Raw genomic sequence first — 24250 nt, 5'->3', positions numbered from 1 at the left:
ACAGAGATTTCCCCATATGGAAACTCTTATGCCACACTATCCTCAAAGAAGAATTCACCCTCTTCTTTTCGTCCCAAATCAAACACATCCCAGGGCTAGCTATCATTCTTCAGATCCTCTGTACTGAAGCAGATCCTGCTCCCACATTGCCAGCTGCCCAAGGGCTTTGCAGTCATATTCACCCCATTTAACACACACACACACACACACACACACACACACACACACACACACTGATTATCTAAGGAAGCCCAATGTTTGATCGGTCTATCCACCTCAGCGTTCATATCTTCATTCTTCATCTTAGCATGCAAAGAATTCTATGACATCTGTAAGGCAGCACTAAAACCACCAGGTTAACTGGGAATACTTCAGTCTTGAAATCATTGGGGGGGGGGGCAAATATCTGAAAAAATAAGGAGCAAAAGGGGAAAATAGAGACATCTCTCCTAACCCTTCCCTCAAAGGATTTGCCCATTGCTCTGCAAAGCAATGTCAGAGTCAGAGAAAGAAACCTCATCTGGGGATCAGAGTGACAGAACTGTCATAAAACAGAGGATCCAGGGAGGATAAAGGTGGATTGGTAAAGAAGCGTGAGGGGGGAAAGGCAGAAGAATAGGGTCGGGAGGAGCAAGTTGTCTCTTTGCCTTTCTTCCTTTTGCCTCAGGCCCATATCGGTTTTTCCCTTTTTTGACTTAACTGGGATGAATTTTAATTGCAGCCTCTCGATGTGTTTCATCGGCTGTATACTTTCCACTTGTGTGGAGTGGATTTCCCATTCATCATAGGATTGCAGGCAAAAATCCCTGGAGAATTTTGCTTTTTCTTTCAAAGTTAGCTTTGCTTTAAAAAAAATAAATCAATAACTTTGGGATGATTTTGACTGTCTATTACATACTCCCACATGTGTTTCAAATCTAGTGATTATATGATTCCTTGATCCTACCTGTTTACCATCTCCATATACAGATTCAGATTGATACACACACACACACACACACACACACACCTTTCACACAGCAATATTCAGATCATACTTTTGCAGAGAGCTTGGACTTTGTTTAGGAAACTATATAAAGGGGACGTCTGCAGGCTAGCTTCTGGAAACTTGAACTTTTAAAAACTCTCAGTATGTCAACTATTCACTAGCAAATCCTTTCCTTCCACAAATCCTCTCTTTATCCCAGCAGTGATCAAAGTCCTGGGGTATTTCTCTGGCTAAACAGTAACATTCAAATATCTCAACTACTTTGTATTGCCCTCAACATCTACACAAACTCTCTCTGTTGAATCAATCAAAAATGTTTATAGGAATATTTATTTTATTTTCTTTTTTACTTCTGCTGAAAATTCAGTATCATCCTTCACCAATATTACTACCTTTCTTCCAGCTTTATATTAGTTCTCCCCTCACTAAAACTCTTCCTCTATCTTGGCATTTTAAATCCCCTTTCATTTTCTTGGTTGTCTCTCTTATTCCAATAATATCTTTCTTATCCTTGAAAACATGTCACTCCAATTCAGCAGTCTTATTACATATGCTCCTAGCATTTGTCTAAAAGATATTTTAGCTTTTCTCTTTGCCCTCCTTTACTTTTCTTTCTCACTATCTCCTACAATGTTAATCCTTTCTCAACGGGAAATGGTTTTCCTTCAATCCAAGACTTTCCTTTTGTGCATAGTGCCATTAGTTCAGCCTGAATCCGTCAAAGAACCATGTAAATTAAAAGAAAGGAAGAAACCAATGATGGGACTATGGTGAGCACCTGAAGCAATTAACTTGATGTTGAAGAACTAGTGCTGTATTAATACAAATTTAACCTCACACAGCGAGATCAGAAAGAAACCAGAATGTGGTCTGACTCTGAAGGTGCCTCCGCTATTCCAGATAATCTAAAAAACTCCTTATGATCACCTTGCAAAAGCCTTTAATGCCCACCTGCACTGTGCAAGTGGGTATTTCAAACAGAACAATCAAGTGCATCATTAATTGCCTGGGCAAGGGGAATCTTAGTGTTCCAAAATGCCCCAAAAATCTAATTCAAAGGGTTCAACTGCTGTTAGTAACTATGACTGTTAGTACTAAATACCTCATTTTAAAATTTAGTTCCATCCAGGAGTAAGTATATACGAAGTATAGAAGTGGCCAAGTGTCAGGACCCGCGGGGGTGGGGACATGCCCCACACCTGATGCCAATGCAGGCCCCTTTGCAGAAGACCCTGCCTGGGGGAAGGGGGCAGGAGCCAGTGGGAAGCCCCACCCCCACACGTGCGGGACCACTACAAGAGCAGCCTCCAGGGCGGAAGGGCGGGACCCAGGAGCCATCTTCAGAGACACCTGTGGGTGAATGAGCCCAGGGGAGAGCCCTGCCCCCACCTTGAGGCAGGCATACACCACCAGGGTATTGATGATGGGACCAGACTGGGACCATCAGTCTTTTTTGGCTGTGACTGGCCACATGACTCCTTTGGTCCTGCCACGGAAGACCTAGAAGAGGAGACCAAACAAGGACACCACCCCGCCCTATCCCAACCCCTTTGTCTTCTGAGGAAGTGGCCCCCATCATTGTCCATCAATGCCTCCCCTCTGCCTCCCCTCTGCTAGGCCACAGGCTTGACCTCACCCTGACTGAGGTAGGAGAGATCCCTCGAACAGAGGTATCAGAGCCCTACCACAGAGAGCTGAAAGAAACCTCCAGGGACAGACATTTCTTGGGCCTGGCTTCCTTGTTACCTGAATAAAGGAGTTGTTATCGCCTCTGCCTCTTCAGGTAAGCCACATCCCCTTTTGCTGAACCTGGTGGAGATGTCCACAGGCAGCCCCTTCGACACACCGCTCCCCCCTGGGGAGCAACTGATGCAACACCAAGTCAGACCATTGGTCAGTCTAGTGCAATGTTATCTACTCTGATGGGAAGTAGCTTTCTAGGGTCTCTGGTGGGGTTTTATCGTATCCTACCATGCTTTAGGACAGCAATTTTCAACCTTTTTCATCTCACGACACACTAACAAGGTGCTAAAATTGTCATGGCACACCACCAGTTTTTTTGACAATTGACAAGGCACACCACATTGCCAGTGAGGTGTTCACATCCCTCAATGGCCCTTCTAATAAATACCCCTCCTCCAAATTCCCACACCACACCTGCAGATCATTTGCAGCATAGTATTGTGCCGAGGTACACTGGATGAAAATCACTGCTTTAGTACAGTGCAAATACAGAAGTAAATTTAAATAAATTCAAACAATAAAAAGTCAGACAGACTCAAACATGACTTACTAAATATCAAAGAGATGACATGCAGTTACCAGGGGGAGCCCAGCAGCTGCTCAGTGAGGTTGCTGACCGACCCATTCCAGCCAGGCCTTTGTGGCTTTGCAAACTCCAGGATGGGCAGCAAACTAACTAGTGTAGCCAGACCCCAAAGGCACCAGTTACCTGGCCATCTCCTGGATAAATTGCAATGGTTATGGCAGCCCTGCTAGGAGGAAACAGGGGCAACTTCACCCATCTCATACTTTCTGATGCTACTCTACCACAGATACAGGTCAATTAAAAAAAAACAAAAAACTTTGACCAGCCACACTGGTTGTTGCAATTATGTCAGCAGTCTGTGGATACAGGCTTTCGAAAGCACTGTGGCCTGAACTGAACACCGAGTAAAATGCTCTTAAGCCCACTGAAATCAATGAAGTTCTGATATTGGATTGGGGCCTGAATTTTACAAAATGAGTATAGTTCGATCTCAGTTCAAATATATTCAGTAAAAATTAAAATGCATCTCATGTGACTATTTTGTAAGCAAAAGACTTCAGGATTTGGGGATTAATAGGGTGACTTCATGTTGCAAGCTGCATTGTGCTCAAGCCGCTCCGGGACAGCTCCGGTCTGCTGCTGGAGCTCCGCCAACAGCTTGGCACGGCAGACAGCTGCACAGCTGTTGTTGTTTCTGTACCTCAAGGCCGAAGCACTATCACCCCCGGCGACAAGGAAGACTCAGAGGCAGAAGTTCTCCACCACACTCCTCCTTTACTTATGTACAGATATTTACAAAGTCCAAGTAGTACAAACGGTACACGATCCACTCTCCAACCAACGTAGCCTCCGGCTCACAATGCTCTGCTTCTCCCACACACTTGATTGCCTCTGCTGGACATTTATACTTCCTGCATCCAATCAGAGCGTTGGAAATACTGCACAGTCATGCTGACTGTGCAGTTGCTGCCACACACACACACACACACTCACATGAAATCACCTGATGCAATATCACCAGATATTGCATCAGAATGAAGCTCCCAGGATGCTGTGCTGGCCTGCTCTGGCCAAGGCTTCAGGCCTGCCACTATGCAGCCAGTTAATTACCTGTCAGGACTGGGGATCAACCCGTGATACCCCTCCTAATTTCTGGCTGTATAGTGCATTTACATTCAGTGTTACATTTGTCTCTAGCATGGCAACATTTTCTTTACAGTGGGTACATTTCAGCATTTCATTTACACACAGTTTGTTATACACATTTTGTTCTCCTTTACATTCCCAGGGCATACAGTGCATTTCTTTACACTTTACAATTTCTTCTGGTGTTTTCACATTACATACTGTGACACAATTTGCACCACCATTGTAACCATACCTTTCAGGAGGCATTCCCTTATTTGCCCTTTCTGAACGCCTAGGTATGTCGGGTTTGGTTTCTTCCTCAGAGTCCGACTCTAATTTCGGCATTTCCAGGGTTAAGTCTTCCCTTTGCCTTTGCTCAGCACTCGGCCCCTCCAGCCTGCTCTTATCTGTCTGTTTTGGCAGATCGCAGGCTGGCACTCCAGGCAAAATTACAGTGCTTTGCTCTCGCTCCCTGGCTGAGAGTCTGCTCCACCTCTTGGACTCATTAAATACAGCTGAGCGAGAGATTGTCAATTTACAATTTCGGTCGCAGAAACGGTAAGCTTTTGAGCCAGTGTCATAACCAAGAAACGTCAGCTTTACCGTTTCATCCCCAGCTTTCTGTCCTTTGGGGACATGGACCCAGGCAGACACACCGAAAGTACGGATGTGTTTAAGGGAAGGGGGTTTTCCGTATAATGCCTCATACGGGGTTTTATTAATTGCAGACGTCCACAGACGGTTTATCAGATAATTTGCAGTCTGCATGGCTTCAGCCCAATAACGTCTCCCCAGATTTGTGTCTGACAACAGTGCACGCATCTTAGTCTGCAACAGCCCATTGCGCCTTTCCACCATCCCATTCTCTGCAGGCACTCCCCTATTTGTTAGCCTGTGACGTATGCCTTTTGCTTTTAGCCAATTTTGAAGTTCTGAACACGTGAATTCAGTGCCTCGGTCGGTTTGCAATTCCCCAACCTTTCGAGCATACTTCCGTTCCACGAACTTCACCCACTCACGTATGCGCTGACAGGTTTCAGATTTGTTTCTGAGCGGAAAACAGAAACTGAACCTCGAATGATGGTCTATCAAGACCAGCGCATATTTTGCACCTCCCACGGACGTGTCTAGTGGGCCTATCAAGTCGGCTGAAATCAATTGGAATGTTCTGTCAGTCTGCCTGTCACTCTTTTTATTGACAGGACTCTGGCCAAGGCTTCAGGCCTGCCACTATGCAGCCAGTAAATTACCCGTCAGGACTGGGGATCAACCCGTGACACTTCATTATTATTATAATTTCTAAAACCTTTATATCACATTTCTGGTAAAATTACCAAAAGTAGCGTGCTACATTATAAGATCAAAGTAGTAATTAAAACAACTGAAGACAACAATAGACATGAACACAAGTGATGAACATTTCAATTTGTCTTTCTCTAATATGAGTTCCATGGGTATGTGAGTTCTTCAGCTACATGATCCTACCTAATTTTTTTCACACTTCTCTATTTTACAATTCATTGCCATTAGTCAGAATCCTTCTCACTCACAGTTTATAAAGACCTAACTGCTTTTACACCACCTGTCAAACATTCACATGAGATGCTGGCAATGGAACAAGGAGCAGCATGTGCCGATGAAGTTACAGTGAGATTTCATTCAAAGCTAGTGGGGTGGGTCTACTTATTGCAGTCAGTTGCAATCCCATTAAAGAGTTTTCACCATATTTCAGATACATGGATTTGTGCCAACATAGCTTGTTCCATAAAGACTGGAAAACCTTTACGATAGCATGCAACTGAACCTCTCCTAAAACATATCTTCCAAGCCTAAGCTGTGGAAGAACTTTGTATGAGAGAGGTACACCACATCTAGTGAGCATACATGGTGGAAATGTTAAGGGTGGCTCATGACAGCAGCATCCCCCACATTGATTCAGGCTGAAAAAATCATTTCTCCCAATCCTAATCACCTGCCTATACCAGTAGGTTTTTAAATATTTAAATATTTTAAATATTTAAATTTAAAAAGGAATCTTGAAATTCCTTAGGGATTAATAAAGGGTTCTCCAATGAGAAGATTATAGTGGTGGAGAAACCAATCTGAAAGACAATCTGCTGATCATTTGCCATCCATCTTTCTCTGCCATTCATCTTGATGTATAACAGACCAGAACAACACAGTCCTGGAACGTGCTGGAATCCCTAGCATGTATTCACTGCTGAAACAGAGACGCCTGCGTTGGCTCGGTCATGTTGTGAGAATGGATGATGGCCGGATCCCAAAGGATCTCCTCTATGGAGAACTCGTGCAAGGAAAGCGCCCTACAGGTAGACCACAGCTACGATACAAGGACATCTGCAAGAGGGATCTGAAGGCCTTAGGAGTGGACCTCAACAAGTGGGAAACCCTGGCCTCTGAGCGGCCTGCTTGGAGGCAGGCTGTGCAGCATGGCCTTTCCCAGTTTGAAGAGACACTTGGCCAACAGTCTGAGGCAAAGAGGCAAAGAAGGAAGGCCCATAGCCAGGGAGACAGACCAGGGACAGACTGCACTTGCTCCCGGTGTGGAAGGGATTGTCACTCCTGAATCGGCCTTTTCAGCCACACTAGATGCTGTTCCAGAACCACCTTTCAGAGCGCAATACCATAGACTGAAGGTTGCCAACAACAATAACAGACCACATGTCAACAGTGAGGTTCAACCTGTCTGCTCAATGCCCTGCATGGAGTGAGTATGAACCCTAGAAAATGCCACTGTCTATTCTAGGATACTGTGTTTCCTACACAGTATCACATTGCACTGTTCAGGGTTTCCATGGCAAACATTCAGGGATTCCTTGGCAAATTAATCAATGAGGAAGGTAGAAAGTTTAAAAACTTTTCCATGGTTTATGATATTGCACTGCAATAGATTTACAATTTTTTCATTATCATTTGTATTTCAATATCCAGGTGCTTGTTAGAGATGTTAACCAGATAAGGTGGTTAGATGATCAGTCTCTAAACATCCGTAAACTGAAGAATTAAAAGATAATGAAATGCAAGAGACCAAAGGAATGAAAAATTAAGTGGATGCTTTGACCTTAGTCTGTATGGATCTAGGGGTGCACCGCTTGCTTGATTTTTACTTTGTACACTTACAATGAGAAAGCACATTTTTTTGTTCAGTCTGTTTCAGATTGTCACTTTCTTGGCATTAGCTACAGAGCACAGAAAAACATTCGACGAAAATAAAAAAAAAGATTTCACAAATTGGAAAGGACAAGTTTTCTCTTGATAGTCAAACAGTTATGATGTAAAGCGGTCTCATTAAATCATAAGTACTTTAACCTTTTCTTGAAAGAACTGGAAGATTTAAAGATTTATAAAGAAATTTTGCCTAAACTAGGAAATGACTCACATTTGACATGAATTGAAATGATAATGCTGATTTCAAGAGGCACTCTAAGAGCATTTTGCTCCCAGGAGAGTAATTCGGTTCTGGTTACCTCTTTGCATTTTGAATTTAAACTTTCTTTTTAAGGCTTTTAATGTGCTGCTGTCTGCCAAAACATGGCACAGTTGCACAGATATGATTAGGCAAAATAGTTAGTTAGTTGGCAACCTTAAGATTATTTAATAATTACACACACTGAATTTACAACAAACATTTAAAGCTGGCAGATTCTATAGAATTTCCAGTTTTTCAAGGATATGAAACTATAATCTCTTAAATATTATCTTTCCCTTCTTGATTTAGATAAACGATTAAATAGGGTTATGGTGTGAACCTATGAAGTAGCCATATCTGAGATTATACACCACTCTCAGCATCTTACTCCTGACAGCTAGCATGCACCTGTCCAGATCTGTCTCAGCTGCTATTTCTCACCTTAATCGATACCCCTTGTGGATGGTTACATTAGTTTGCATGGCATGTGAACAATGCAAGCACCAGAGTACTATTACGGTACATTGTGCCAGCACAGGCAAGAGTAGTTGATACAACAGGCAGTTGTGCTAGTCCGAGTAGCTCACAGCTCAGAACCCTAAGGATGACACGTGATGTGACAGGATGTGAAATTCCACTGTGAGAATAAGCTTGTGTGTTTCATTCAGAATTGTTACACATTCTCTGGCTACTGTGGCACCTGTGATTGGTTGAACATCAGCTCTTAGAGTTGGTCCTGCCATTGAGTGAATTGCCCACATCTGAAGTATATAAGACAGAGTGATAGACTTAAGTGATCCTTATGGACTGCTTTAATTGTGAAAGTGAAAACTGAGGTTTATGTTGCTGTGACTAAGGTTACATTCTATACCTGGAACTGGGAACAAACAGTTCTGTACCTATGTTCCAGTAATATTGCCTTTGTTACCATAAAACATTAATACAGGTTTTCACATGGTCAACATTTTATTTTATTGGTTTTTGCTGCCACAACCCCTGCAACAACATGTCCTCAAGCCTTGCAGAAACAGGAATGGCAACCTTGGTTTGAAGCATGGCCTAATCAAGGACCTGCCAAATTCCCACTATAATTCCTTGTCTTTATTTTGAGTGAAGTCAGATTGATTGCACCCTTAGTGTTTATTACCTTACTTCTCTGTTTGTGAGTGCTGTGCAAGTATAAGCTTTTCTTGCTTTCACCTTCTGTTGGAGACCAAGATCAGCCTCAGACCTTCAACCCAAATGGACTCACTTGACTTCAGAGGTCTTGGCAAATTAGTCAAGAGTGTTTATTTGATGGGAGAGAGTAGGTTTCCCACCATAAGTGAGTGAAGTGCTTTCACAGCCTGTTTCTAGGTTCACCCCTGTCGCCCTTAGTTCAGGGTACTGAGAGCCATTCCCAGCTGCCTTTTGCCACAGTCTGAACCATCTGCATCTTTCTGTTAACCCTACTAACCTTCCTATGTTTCTCCCCTCTTCATTCTTTTTCCCTTTCTTCTCCTATATTCTTCTGGGACAAGAGTGTCAAACGTAAGGCCCGGGGGCCAGATGCGGTGCCCAGAAGCTTTATATTCGGCCCTCAGTTCACTCAACTGCTTTGATGTTACAGCTGGAATGGCAGGCCACATCAAAACTGGGCTTTCCCAAATCTTGAAATATAATCAAGATTTGCATACTTCTGTCATTTGAGGTTAATGAGTTTCTATATGAGAACAGGGTCTGATTTCCGGCCATTACCTGCTTAATAATGTCACTTTCTGCTTAATGACATCACTTCCAGCCCTCAGCTGGAGCCCTGAATGCTAACTTCAGTCCTCTGTATGAAACGAGTTTGACACCCCTGATCTGTGAAGTCCAACTAATCTATCCACATTCCTTCCCTCCCCACATTTCCCCAACTTTGCTCTGCTCCTTCTTCTTCTGAGAAGTTCTGCTCCCCTCCTTCTAACAGCTAAATTGCATCTGGCTGTCAATGGGAGATTTATCTGTATACAGCAAGAGTGAATAAGTTAATTTAGACAGTCCCAGTTCAAACCCTCTCTTTTTGGTTCCCTGAGCACCGTTAGTAAACTGCTGTGCACCTTCACTCTTGTCCCATTTTCCTTTCCCTACTGAATTACATAGACATGCACACATATCCCCCCCCATTTACACATGTTAAACATTTAAAAAAAAAAAATACTGCCATTAACAAGGTGTGTGCCCATTCAGAGTGCCCAGATGACCCCTAAAAACTGCTGTGGTCCAGCTCACTTCCTTGTCTCTTTCTCATACACAGTGACTTCATTCTCTCAACATTAAGCAACAATGAAAAGGCACAGGTGGTGAAAAGTGGTGTTCCCTGTTGACAAACTGGGAGCAGACCTGCCAAAAAGCATTCTAAGAGTCCTGTTAGCACACATCACCTTATAAACCTTGCTGTTTCTATTTCACAGAGTGGCAGCCAGGTTCTTCTTAACAGCACCTAGTTCTGATTCTGGTAATCCAGAACTGGCCCTGTCGACCACAGCACTAAATCTAGAGCACGCTGGAAAGGACTAGCTGTTAGCTTGCCAACTACTGTGGTAAGAACAAGGAGGCCCATAGGATAACACGCAGGGAAGTTGCTATGTATTGCCTGTGCATGGCATTTGAACAGCAGAACAATCACTAGGGGAATATTAGTTTATTGTGCCAGCACAGAGGAGACAGCTACCATTTTTTCTTAACAGAAATAATCTCCCACTGCCACAGGTGTGCTTGTTTTGCCATCTGTGAACACCATCTTATACTGAATCAAAGGACTGGCCTAAATAGATTAGTATTCAGTGCTCCGACAGTGACTATCCAGAGTTAGGCACAGATCTTTGCTAGTCCTGCTGAAGTCCATTTTTAAATGTGGAGATGCTTGGATCCTTATACATGCAAAACAGGAGATGGCATAAATAGAACCTTGGATTTTATACATTGCTCTACTGTTGAATTCTCTCACTAACTTGTATGAAATAAAGAAAACTTTGTGAAGACACTTGCTCCTGCACATTCACGACAATTGTGGGATTTGATCCTACAACAGCCAGCTACCATAGAGCTAGTGCCAAACTCAAACTGTGGCCCAACGGGGTGGCTCAGGGCACTGGTGTCGCTGGAGGGGTGCGGGCCGCACCAGAAGGCGTGCCAGGGGGGTGATGCGCCCTGGGGGAGGACGCGCTAACATCGCAGTGTTAGGAGCTACTCCATCATGCCATAAACTGTTGGATGCGGAATGGCCAGCGGAGTGCAGTGCAAAAAACAGAATTGAAATCGCTCCTTCCCTTCAAAAGTTAGGGCCAAAAAACTGGAAGAAAAAAATGCATGGAGCCCTATGGAAAGTGAAAGTGAGCCATATCGTGCGTTTACTCGTGAGTAGGCATACTTGCCATAGTCCCTTGGAAAGGGCAGGCTGAGAGGAATCCAACAACACCAGAATGGTCCCGATCCAATGAATGCAGCTCCCCAAAAACACCCGAGAAGCTCCCCCCTCCCAGCTGTGAGTCTGAGCCCGAACAGAAGCCACCTGGTCGCGTTTACTCATGAGCAGGCAGACTTGCCTTAGTCAAGGCAAGCCAAGAGGCTCCAAGGACGTCAGAATGGTCCTCATCCAATGAGTGCAGCCCCCAGAAACACCAGAGAAGGAGGTTCCTCCCTCCCAGCTGCCTCCCTCCCAGTCTATTGATCCCTATGGAAAGCAAAGCAGCCTCACAGTCGTGTTTACTCACAAATAGGCAGACGTGCCTTGGCTGCTGGTCAGGCCAGGCAAAGGGGAATGTGAGGACACCAGAAGGGTCCTGATCTGATGGAGCTGCTCCAAAAGGCAGCCTCCCCCCCCCCCTCAAAAGAACAAAAAAGATGCTTGAATGGTAAGGGGAAAGTTTACTATCTTGCACTTGTGAAGCCAGGAGGGTCTTTTTCTTGATATGCTTGAAACAGAAGAACTTTAAACTGGTCACTGGGAGGGCTGAAGCACTCACTGATTCTTTTTGGGGGGTTGTTATTTTGGGGGTTCTGATTCTGATTCTGATTCTGAAGCACTCACTGATTCTTTTTGGGGGGCAGACTACAGAGTAAGCTCCATTGACCACTATGGGACTTACTTCAGAGTAGATATGCATAGGATTGGGCTCACAGGCTGCAATTCTACCCACACTTTCCTGAGAGTAAGCCCCATTGACCACTATGGGACTTACTTCAGAGTAGACATGCATAGGTTGGGCTCATAGGCTGCAATCCTACCCACACTTTCCTGAGAGTAAGCCTCATTGACCACAATAGGACTTACTTCGGAGTAGATTCACTTGGTGGAACAGGACTGGCTCCCCCTTATGTAATTATTTTATTTTAATTTAATTATTTTAATTTGCTTGATGATGTCACTTCTGGCCATGACATCACTTCCATGGGTCCTGGACAGATTGTCATTCTAAAAAGTGCATCCCAGTGCTAAAAGTTTGAGAACTGCTGCAATAAGTTGTTAGTAAGTTAACACGGTGTGTGTGTGTGTGTGTGTGTGTGTGTGTGTGTGTGTGTGTGAGAGAGAGAGAGAGAGAGTGAGTGAGTGAGTGAGTGAGTGAGACTCTACAAGTTTTCAAAATCACTAAAATCAGAGTTTGGAGGAATAAGACCATCATGTTATCTATCAATCAATGCATAATTTCATGCAGAATGCAATGAAACAAACCACATTGAAATATCTGTGTTATAACAAAAGGTACAGCCATAAAACCGGTGGGCGTGGGGCGATGGTACATCACCACGCCTACCTGGGGCATTGCCCCGCCCACTACATGGGGTGACGCACATGCCTCCTGCACCGGGTGACACGAATCCTAGTGACGCCACTGGTTCAGGGTCAATCTGTACAATCTGAAAACTCTAGACATTTATGAATGGGACTGACTGCAATCTTTTCTAAAAGTCCAGAATGGCACAGAAAACACTGTTGCATCCTGGCAATCTCATTAGGTGGAAACAAAAGCAGTTTTGAACAAGAACGTCTGATCATTAAAGAGAATATGATGTCCTTTTCACTGCATCAGTTAGCTTTTAGCAACTTCTGAGTTCAGTACAGTATGGCGTTCATACTAACAGCATAACAATAACATCTTCTGCGTGAAATATTGGTTGGCTTGGCCTTAAGGTCACAGTTTCAATTCAACAGATAAATTTTTATTCACACCACCTTGCAGCTATATCAGACAAAAACAAAAGCTGAACAAAAGATAAATAAAGGAAAAGACATATATATATGTAGAAATGACCAGTAAAGCTAACAATAGGAACTAGTTCTTTTGAAAAAGAACATGGTAGAGTGTAGTTTGGAACTGAAAATGTAATCTCACAGAGCACATACACATAGAATCCTTTAGGGCGGTGTTCTCAATGTGTGCTCCTAGGAAACCTGGGGCTCTTTGAGACCCCTTCAGGGGCTCCACAAGCTCACCATAAGTGGCCACCATTTGTTTGGTGCTCTGCCACTCCACAGCTGCACCTGTGCTCTGGGGCTCCCCAACACTCCAGTGCATGCACTAGTGAGACTCCCCAAGACTCCATTTAGCAGCATACAGGGCTATGAAGACTGAAAAGTTTGAGAACCACTGCCCTAGTAATAAATAGAGTAATAAATAAAGCAGGCCTAACATTTTTCTCAATAAACGCGCAGCACAATCCTAACTTGCGCTGGAACAAGCAGGCTGGAGGGCCTGTGCTGTATCCAGCACATGTTTCGGGAAGTCTGAGGCTCGGACTGAGGCAAAGGGAATCCTTTCCCCTTACCACGGGAACAGCCACAGCAGCCCCAATAGGACTCCTCGAATCAGCACCACTGAAATTGGTGCCACTGAGTGCCAGTGAGCAGCCCAGGACTGTCCCAGCTTTGATTAAAGTAGCATCACGTTAAGAAATTTCACAGGTCACCACTATCTCAATCTAGTCACCATACATACTGAATTCAGACACCCTGTGCCTCTGAATTTAGACACCCTGTGGTATGAACAATGTTCAATGTGAGCTTAAGAGGGAGTTATGACACCCCCATCTTTTTCTCTGGGGCATCTCAAACCACTCTGCTTCTTTTGAACACATATAAATCATTTTGTTTTATTTAGCCTAGTTTTCTCAGCTCTTAAGTATTGTGTTAGTCTGATTCATTAGGTAGTAGCAACTATTAAGAAAATAGGAAAATGAAAATATTTATATTTTCTTTTCCCCCATTTTAACAGACTATTTATTATAATAAAGTATTTATTATGTTTTTATTATTTATTTATTATTAATTATTTATTTACATTTTCCTGGTTTTATTTTCTTCCAAATTCTAATAAAACCTTCCTGTTGCTTAAACATCACTATCTTAATGTTAGTTCTTTAGATTGAGAAACTGAAATACCATGAGACCCATTTATAGCTGCCGTACAGTATGTCCCAGCTTACCAGTGTGTTTGAACTTGAAAGCTGCCATTGTGTTCGTTCAGATGTGCCCCTTCCATCCAATTCATGACTTAAACCATGCTAAATGTTTTTTCTGTTTTATTTCACTCACCTGCACGCTAAGATGATTCCATTTCTTCACAAGAATTCTCCCCAGTGTCATTACTTTTATCGGTGGCTGCAGCCCATTTACAGTGCGATAATAAAACATGGTCTCTTTCTCAGAGATTGTAAGCTTGAACACAGTCTGCCCATCAACAGCTTTCTCCACCATACACCTTTGGAAACAATTAATACAGAAAGAAAACAGTCAAAGGTCAGCTTCTAGAAGAGTAGCTGAGTTGTGTCATACAGCAGTAGGAAGAAGGAGAGAAGTGATGAGGCATATATATAAATACATATGAGAGCAAGAGAGGTACACAGGTTTAGTGGAGGATAAATCAAATTTAAAGGGAACATCTGGGGCCTCTAGGGCAGGGGTGTTCAATAGGTGGATCGCGATCTACCGGTAGATCGCGAGGCAAAATGAGTAGATCGCGGAGTGCCTACCCCCCCCCCTCTTCAGGTTCCTCTGGGAGGAAACGCCGGGAGTAAGGCCCATTGTACTCAATGGGGCTTACTCCCAGGTAAGTGTGGCTAGGATTGCAGCCTCACAGCCTAATCCTAGGCATGTCTACTCAGGAGTAAGTCCTGTTATACTCAGTGGGGCTCAAGGTACACCAACATACATTGTACACATAAATGTTATATGTTATGATGGCGCGAACATTGTAAAAAAAACTCTGGTAGATCTCCGGGCCTTGCTGGGTTTCAAAGTAGCTCTCGAGCCAAAAAAGTGTGAGCACCCCTGCTCTAGGGAAAACACACTCTCATGAAGGACTCATTCACTACAGTCACCAAGAAGGAGGAAGGCCTGGTTTATTCCGTGTGAGAATCTATATCTGTGCATTCATAAATACCTACTGTATTCCATGCAAGAGTGAGTTTTCTATCCTGTTGCCGATATACAGAACTTTGACAGGCTTTTCAACAAGCCTAGTTTACTGGCATGTGCATGACATAAACCAAGTTCTCCCTACTCCTTGGTCATTGCAACTGAACTCTTGACTTGACATCAGTCTACACACCTTTTAGACTGCGCAGTTTGTCAATTATTTCATTGAAGAGCTTTCCTCCTCCAAAGCAGTGTAGTTAGTAGAAAGCCCTATTAATTACATAGGTGGGAGAAGGTTCACTTCACAGTGAAAATGCATTGCTATGTGTGCTGATGAAGAATGCAAAGTTTGCCCATTAAGCGCTGGGTCATTCTGCTGAAGAGGACAGTGTAGCTTCATGACTAAGGCTGCATAATTAGAATGACAGTGTAGACCAGTATCTTGTCACTCCAGCTACAAATACAGTCATTCAAATGGATCTACACATGCTTTAATTAACAGTGAATTTATGGACATATGCCCTGTTCAATGTCTCTCCATGCATGTACTGAAAGTGCAGGGGGGTAACAGAACTTTGCCCATTGGTTCCAACCTGAGCTTCACACATTTACACAATGCCTCTTTGTACGATCAGGAATTCCGAATGATAATACAAGAAGGGAACAAATGACCCAGGTTTATGTTGTGCAGTATTCTAGGGAGTGTGTTTCATAAGGCACTTTATGGAACACAATGATGATGTATTTTAGCACCCTTTAATGATGTTATATATTATTATGTTGAACTCACTGGGACTTTGCTGAAATTTAGCAATAATTTGCCAATGATATGTTGGTGGTTGCATATTAGCTGCATTATCTAGCTAATATGCATCACTATTAGCTGCATATTAGTTGCATTATCATCAAACAATACTTAGAGTATTTTTTCATATGCAATCCTTGGTTCTTTCAGATATCTCCCTCTCCTTTTCTGCATAGATGTTAGTATTTGTCATGGTGCTGGACTATGAGAACTGGGTTCCAACTGTCCTCAGCCATCAACTTCTTAAGTAGCCTTGAACAAACCATGATCTCTCAGTCTCCATTTTTCATTTGCAAACTTGGAATACTATTGACCTCCAACACAGAATTTTTGCATTTACCTTGTCTCAGACCCCATCAGTTTGTCAACAGAATTTCGAAGCCAAAATGCAGTCTGTAAGTTTACTAAAAGTGCATTTCTTAATGTATTGCTGATTTTGTTTGTGTGTAAACATGCTAGTTTTTTGTTAACAAATATTTGAGAGAAGACACAGCCAAGTAGGAAAATATTTAGGAACCGGATTTGCCCAGTTCCTGGATAAACAATAATGGGATAATCCAGGGTTTATTAATTTTGCTTATCTGAAAACAAACATGCCCACATGTGGACCACCCCACGGGTGTCATGACTTTAACAAGACAAGTGACCTTGATGTGTGGTACCACAAAATACAAAAAAAGTTGTTACGGATGTGGTCTACAACCTATTTATCATCAAATGAAGAGTAAGTGAGTTTTCTTACACATACATGGAATAACTCATAAGTATAGGGGGAAATGCATAAATTAATCAGGGGAAAAATGCACAACTCAAATGCGTAACTAGTAAGTGCCTTATCCATCGGTATAGCAACTCTTCTAGAAGTTGCTTCTTTTTTGGAAAAAAAGAAATTCAATTTTTTCTTGGATTGTGAAATATTCAGAAATTGCACAACTCTTTAAAAAGTTGATAATAGCAATACCTGTTGGTATACTGAAAGATTAATTCTGGGAGAAGGAAGTATGCTGAATTTGATGAATTCAAAATAAGCATTAATTTCAGGTTCCACCCTATATCAGTGATAGAATATGGGGCGCGTCAGCACCACCAATCCCACTCCATCTCAGGATGCAATGTTTTAGCATTGTTTTTGTAATGTACCAGCGTGCCCCGGTATCCACTGAACCCCCCGTGGTTAAGTGAAACTGCAGATACCCAGGGATGCCCCAACCCTGCCCTCCAAGGGTAAGGGAGCTGGGCTCCCCTCGCCTCTGGAGGGCATTCTGAGGGGCTCAGAATGACGGATTAAAGCAAAAAAACCCGCAACATCCGTTTTTTCTTCAAAACCGGAAGTGACATTTTAAATGCCTTATGAGGCATAGCGAGGCCCTAGGAAGCATTAAAGGCATCACTTCTGGTTTTGATGAAAACTGGTAGCATTTTTTCCACTTTAGACAGTCATTTTGAGGTCCACAGAGGCCACAGGCAGACGTGTGCGAGCTCTGTGGGGCTTGGAAAACCCTCTGGATGTCAGGGGATCCCAGCTCCCCTCACCTCCAGAGCAGGACATGGGCAGACATGGATCTGAACTGAACTGAACCAAAACCATGGATACAGGATCCACGGATACGGGCTCCTCTGTTTTTATTCTTTGAAATACCCAAGTTCCTTTCAAAGTAACATGCAACATTAATTATATTCTTTAAATAAACCATTCCATTCTTAAAGGCTTGTGTCTCTCTGTCTGGCCTAGGCCATTCAGGACCCAATTCAGAGCCCGACGAGCCGGCTTACCACTGGTGCGCACTTTTGCAAATGTGCCATAAGGCATATATACAAGCCTTACTGCGGGCCCAGCACCAGAGCTACCCAGTACAAGCCCACGCTGGGCCAACTCCAGCCCTGAGCCTGTGTTCCACTGCCCAGCACTTGCCTGGACCGCCAGGTAGCAGAGAGGTGTGAGAGAAGGCAAGGGGAGGTGTTCCAGAGCAGGGGAGTTGGGGGTAGAGCAGGAAGAGGGTGGGGAGAAGGCATGGCAGGGGAGGGAGCGTGGTGGGAGGGGGCGGGACCAGCAGAGCTCAGCTCCACCAGATCCTGAGCTGCATGTCAGGCCCTGCATCCCAACACAGGACTCCTTGATTCTGCACAGGTTCAAGAGCTGCTGCAGAATCAAGTAGCTCCCCATTGTGGATCTACTTCTCTTACCTGGAGGAAGGGGACAAATGTCCCCTTCCTCTGAGGAGCTACCACAGGCTGCCCAGCATCTGTTGGATGCTGCAGAAGCCATTTTGGCACAGCAGCAGCCTTGCGTGCCGGGCAGCTCAGGATTGGGCTGTCAGTCTGCTACTGGAATGAACCAGAGTCTTGAGGCCTGAGTCCCTCGAGTTTGGTGAGCTCAAAACTTGCAAGAACTGGGAGCCCATATGACTTGAGCTCCCCCTTGGCTGAAGAACTGGCTGTTATAAGGAGTGGTAGCACCAACCATAGGGCAGCTTGCCCTGAGGACTCGTATGCCCAGCTGCTTGGTAGGTTGGGCCAGTCAGGTGAACATGTGCAAGAACTTATACTCAGCAATTGGCCTGGGAACTGTGCCCTGCTCTCTCAGGGAGTGGAAAGAGCCTTGAGATAATAGGAAACACAAGAACAAATTGGGAACATGCATGTCTGACTCACGGGGGGGGGGGGTGTTTGGCCAGTGAACCAGGCGTGTGTAAGATTGGTCAGAAAGACCCTGGGCTGTGACAGAGCCACTGCATTGCACAGATTGGTGGGGGATAGGATTGAGACATTAATCTGTTGATATTTCATCCAAATCCCAGTACTTGTCTGAAATCCTCTTACCTCATTAGGCTGTTGGAAGACAGAACAGGAATTTCCCAAGTTGTTGGCATTGGCTGTGAATGAATTTCAGAGCTGTTTTCCTCAACCTTTCCCCCAACGTTCTGTTACCAATTTGGACACCCCAAAACAATCCACAAAATACACTCTTTTACTTTCAACATGCTATGCAGATACAGTAGACCCTCATCTTACATGGGGTTTGGGTTCCAAAGTCAGTGGGGATAAGGTGAAAATCACATTTACTCAAAACTACCCTTGAAAGTATCTTAAACCTGAAAGATGCGGACTCTCTTTAAAAACTAGTATCATACTGCGAGAGGCACATGAGAACTGAGACTGACATGGAACAGCAGATTCATGGCTCTGGTCTCACACTTCCTCTGGGGCATACACTTATGGGAAGTCCAATCTTAAACCAACTCCCACTGGCAGGATGGTCATGTATGCTGTTGCAGACGTGCAATAAAGCATGTTGTGACCATGTGGAGGCCAGTGCCACCGGTGGAGAAACCTGCACTCGCAGGCCTCCACCAGCTTGAGAGCAGCGCCCACTGGTCATGGTAGGTCCAATGCCAGCCAGTGGGGAGCCAGAGGGAGGGAAGAATTGGGACATGGAGGGGGATGGTTCAGGCCTGGGAGGGGGCAGGGATGGTGGGGGAGGCCTGCACCGCATCCTAACCTCTTTCCTGAGCCTGAAAGCCCTACATGGGGCTACTCAGTTCTGCACCAGTGATTGAGCCAAGCATGTATAGTTGAATTTGCGTAAGTTGAATACACTTAAGGTGTGGGTCTGCCGTTTTTATTTTATGGTACTTTCATGCATTCTGAACATGATGGGAGGGGGAAATGTAGCTGAAGAATCTTCTCAATTAAGTTCTAATTCCAGCATGCATAGCTGATATGTGCTAACATGGAGAGAGCACAGTCTCAGTTATCAAAGGTCTCATAGGAAAAAAAAAATTAACCTAGATCACAATGGATGCACATGCAGCTTACCACTGTAATAAAACTAGGAAATGGAGACTCTGGAGAAATGGCAAGCATGAGAAGGGAGCAGAACTGGAGCTGAATCTTCTAGAACCTTGCTTCTCAAACTCCGCAGGAGTCCCCGTTGTAAGGGACTTACACCGGCTCATTGAGTGCTTTGGATTACACTTTGCTTGCATATAAATAAGCACAGCAACATGCCTTGCACATCCCTGATCTCATCTGATCTCAGAAGCTAAGCAGGGTCAGGCCTGGTTAGTACTTGGATGGGAGACCGCTTGGGAATACCGAGTGCTGTAGGCTTATACCATAGTCTTTCAAGACTGAAGGTTGCCAACCAAATAAGCACAAAAGGGAGATTAGGCTGAAACATGCCTCCTGCCTGGCTTGTTTTCTATGGACAAAGGATCTTTGCTATGGTGAAGCAATGAAACATGCAGTGCTGCCCCATGCATTCTGAAGTAGGGCTGTACCACATGAGCTTTCTAAGTTCCAATAAAATCAAAGTGTTTAGTATGATATTCATCTTATTTGCATGCAAAATAGTGACTTTTTCTGATACTATGACTCATTTTTGCATATTAAGTAAGCACTTGCCAGCTACTTACATTACACCTTCTTTCTCAGGTTTCAACCAGACGGTTAGGGTAAATGAAGTTCCAAGCTTCCAAGCATGGGAAGTAGAATAGCAACCCTTTAGGTTACGAAAAATAAAGCTTGATGAGTTGTTAGGAGATCCGGGGTGCAAATCATTTTTATCCTGAGTGAGGCAGGTGCCCAGGCCCTCTGAGAGAATGGCAGTATAGGAGGCAGCTGATGATCTATATGGGCAATCCTGAATACAAAACTGCTGGATACACGAGTGAATACTTTCAACAGCAACAGAACTTTGACAAAAAGCACTCCGATCTGGCAGTCCACAGGTAGCTTGAGTTGGCACGACAGAAATGTTCTTGAAAGCACCCACATTTTCAAGTCTTGGGAAATATCCCTGTGAGCTGGCCAGGGGTAAGGATGTGTAAAAAGCCATGATGAATGTTTCAATGGCATGAAACAAGAAACCACAGTGCAAGGGGAGAGCCAGGTAAACCATGCTTACAGGAAGGTCTCCTCTTGGTAAGGCATTCCTAAATAAATAATGAGCACTGCATCAGTGGCAATGTGCTTGGGCAGCCCACTTTAGAGACAATGCAGCATTTCATTTTAAACTGAAATCCTGGGAGTGCTGAGTTTCTCTCATGACCAGTAACACACACCTGAAGAGCCGGTGACATCTGTACATAAGAAAATAAAAACAATATATGAAGAGAAATGGTTCTTTTTATTATCACACATATAGCTATGAGCCAAATCTATTGCATGTGCATGTTGAAATAACTGTTGCAGTAGAATCCCATTTATAAACCTTGAGGTATCACTATGCTACTTGACTGTCATTCCCAATTGTCTGGACTCGTTATCTGTCTGATTTGAATATCCTTAAGTAAACGAGACTGTATATTATAGAAGCAAAATATACAACTGGAAGTAATCTAAAATCAGATGGTAATATAAATGGAGGAAAACTTATATATGAAACCTAAATGTATTGCAAAAATGGATTTTGGCACAAAGACCTGAAGTTTCAAATCCTGTCATGGATGTAAACCTCTGACAGCCTGCCATTCAGCTCTATAGCTAATCTATACAGGACCACAGCTTAACAGTTCTGCCTTTGAAGCGCCTGTTGCCACACCACACCAATAACTATTCCCACTTGCACATCCATTATGACAGGCAATCCCCCTCCCCAGCACACACGAAGAGTTCAAAAACAACATTTAGCAATGCATATGTTGCATGTTTTTTAAAAGCTACTCCGAGGTTAAGCATACATACAACTTTAAGTTTGCAAAGCACTTTGCGTCTTACCCCGATTGTCCATTTCATGCAGCTCCTTTTAGCTCTCAGCAAAGCTGATTAAAAACAGATCGCCATCTGTCCTGCGCAACTCTTTTTTCCTAGCTAATGTCTGGGTTGTTTCCAACACCATAGATCGATAATATGGCTTTACACAGGTAAGTCTAATCTTACGCAACCGCGATTGGTAACTCAGTTGAGTTGCCGGGGTTTATTGCATTTCAAAGAAGAGACCACTCCAACCACTCAGTTTGACAACTGGCTCGGGTGGCAGAAACGCTAGGTCTTGTTGCCTAGCAACAGTGGCGTTACCCCCAGTAATTCTTAGTAAACAGGCCCTGGCAGGAGGCGTAGTGAAAAGAATACTCAGGTAAAGGATCTCAGACAGCAAGCACTGCGAGTGGGATGCCAAAGTGACTGTCTGCTCTTCTCTGCCTACAGCAGAATACAGCAGGCTTGCATGTGGGTCTCCACACCATGTGGGGAGCAGCTGAAACATTGAAGACATAACCGTGCGCATCCCATTCAAAAGCAGCACCCCATACATTGCCCTCCAAACCACCAGAGTCTAAAGGGACAGGGGAGGGCTGTGCGTTTATTTTTCCCTCTCCACAGTCCTCAACCACTTTCGTGTGCGAAGAAAAAGCCAAGCGTCAGCAAACTCTGCCATTGCTGCTCAAATTCAAAGCATAAAATATTTAATGCAGCCAGTGGCAACAAATTGGTTCTTGGTTCCCTTCCTAGGTGGCTCAGGGGTTTCTGCCCCCATCACTTCACTGGCTGTGTTCACACTTGATTCAGTGTGGAATCTATATTTGTTAAAATGGCAGTCCTCACTAGAGGGGAAATGCTTAATAGTTGTTTCTATTTCTATGCTGTTTTTCATTTGGAAAAAAAAAGTTCATCATTCAGTACAATAAATGGTTCCCTTTTCCAAAAGGGCTCACAATCTAAAAGATGCAGGAAAAAAAAAAACAGTATTAAACAATCTTTGGAAAAGATGCTATAGTGGAGAATTGCTACCCCTCTGCTGAATATAAAAGGATCACCACTTTAAAAAATGCCTCTTGCTTAAGTAGTTTCCAAAATACATGAGTATTTTTCTGCGCCTCTGCCATAGTCCCCAAATTCCTGGGAGTATAACAGCTGGCAAGAATAACGGCTGGCAAGTATAACGGCTAGACTCAAGTTCCTGTACCACCCTGCCAAGAATTTCTTGCTACTGGGTATGGAGTTCGATTGTAAGGTCTGCCAGATCCATTTCAAACACGAGAATCATAGCTCTAAAAATTGACATAGGGGCCTTTGTTATTTCTTTATTTTGAACCTTTTCTATATCTGCCTTTTTATACAAATGCTCAAGGCAGTAAACAACAAAACGTAAAAAAAAATTAACAAAGCACACTCAACGTTACCAAGTTAAAGAAAATAATATAAACAGCATAAATGTTTCAGGAACAGTTCAAAATATAAGCACAATCTCAACTGAAAGCTCAGTACCTGAGCGTGCCTCCAGAAAATAACAGGTCTTGGCAGTTAACCATAAAAGAAGTTACAATCAGGCCAGATGCACACCCCGCCGCAGGTATTTCCAATGTCTTGGGGAATATTTTGGCTTTTCAGTTTTATGGGGGGAGGGGAGTACCATTTTTAGCAGTACTTCCCATGGAAGTTTTTTCAAGTACCACTACCACAAGAGATGGAGGCTTTCCCCATAGTTGTCCCTGCAATGAGGGCGAAACTTCTCCAGTTGCTGCCATCTTCTGCTCTTTCTTCCACTTTGCATCTTCCTTCCCCAATTTGTGCCTCTTTTGAAGGGTCAGGCCATCACACAGCCATACCTTGCTGCTGGTACTGTGTCTCCAGCCATCACCCCATCTGGTGTTGTGAGGCCAGATACAGTAGTGTCATGCAGTCCACACAGTAATGTGGCCAGGTACCACCTTCCATACTGTGAAGCAGGGCAGGGCGTACAGCAATTTGACCAATTTAGCCAAACTGGGCCCAGTGACTGGAGCAGCCCTGCACTGATCAGATGCTGCCTATCAGCTTGCTCAGCCCTTTTCTTTCAACCAATGCTTCCTGTGTGTTCTCTGACCCATCCAGCCAGAATTCCAGACTTTAGCCTTCCTTACAGAGTTTCTGCTCCTGTACAGCACCTGCCTGAGATTTTAATTTCAGCAAAAATTATCCCTTCACATAGAGCAGTGTTTTTCAACCTTTTTGTGCCACAACCCAAATAAATAAATAAATGGGACAGGGGACCCACAACCTATCCCCCCCCCCAACCAGGACCTGATCTGCCTACTCCCCACCCCATCACCGTCCACCTCCACCCAGCCTTTTTTCCCCTCTATCTCTTGTGCTTTAAAATGACTCTGTGAAGTAGCTGTCTGCTCAGGGCTTATCTTAGGAATTGTGGGACAAACTAAAAACAAGGGGCTATGCAGGATTATATCAAGAACTCAGTTTTCATAAGGCAGTACCATTATTGCATTAGATCCAAGCCCTCTCTTATACAGGCTTTGAAAGGTTGCTGTGACTCG

The 24250-nt window shown here is 43.8% G+C and overlaps 1 protein-coding gene and 1 pseudogene across 1 annotated transcript in view; one reads left to right on the top strand and one right to left on the bottom strand.

The window, feature by feature from the left end:
• Nucleotides 1-20898, bottom strand: part of USH2A (usherin) — a 567365-nt gene extending 546467 nt beyond the window's left edge. Inside the window, exons 1-2 of the mRNA XM_066623430.1 lie at nucleotides 20414-20898; nucleotides 14372-14537 (exon numbers count right to left, since the gene is read on the bottom strand). Coding sequence (XP_066479527.1) covers nucleotides 14372-14537; nucleotides 20414-20898 — 651 coding nt within the window. The remainder of the gene's footprint in view (nucleotides 1-14371; nucleotides 14538-20413) is intronic.
• LOC136637889 (5S ribosomal RNA) lies at nucleotides 19993-20108 on the top strand (annotated as a pseudogene).
• Nucleotides 20899-24250: the final 3352 nt, after the last annotated feature.

Source organism: Tiliqua scincoides, chromosome 1 (genome assembly GCF_035046505.1).
Source record: "Tiliqua scincoides isolate rTilSci1 chromosome 1, rTilSci1.hap2, whole genome shotgun sequence".
Lineage (NCBI taxonomy): Eukaryota > Metazoa > Chordata > Lepidosauria > Squamata > Scincidae > Tiliqua > Tiliqua scincoides.
The sequence above is the reverse complement of the archived record's forward strand: the minus strand, read 5'-3'. Positions and strand labels throughout refer to the sequence as shown.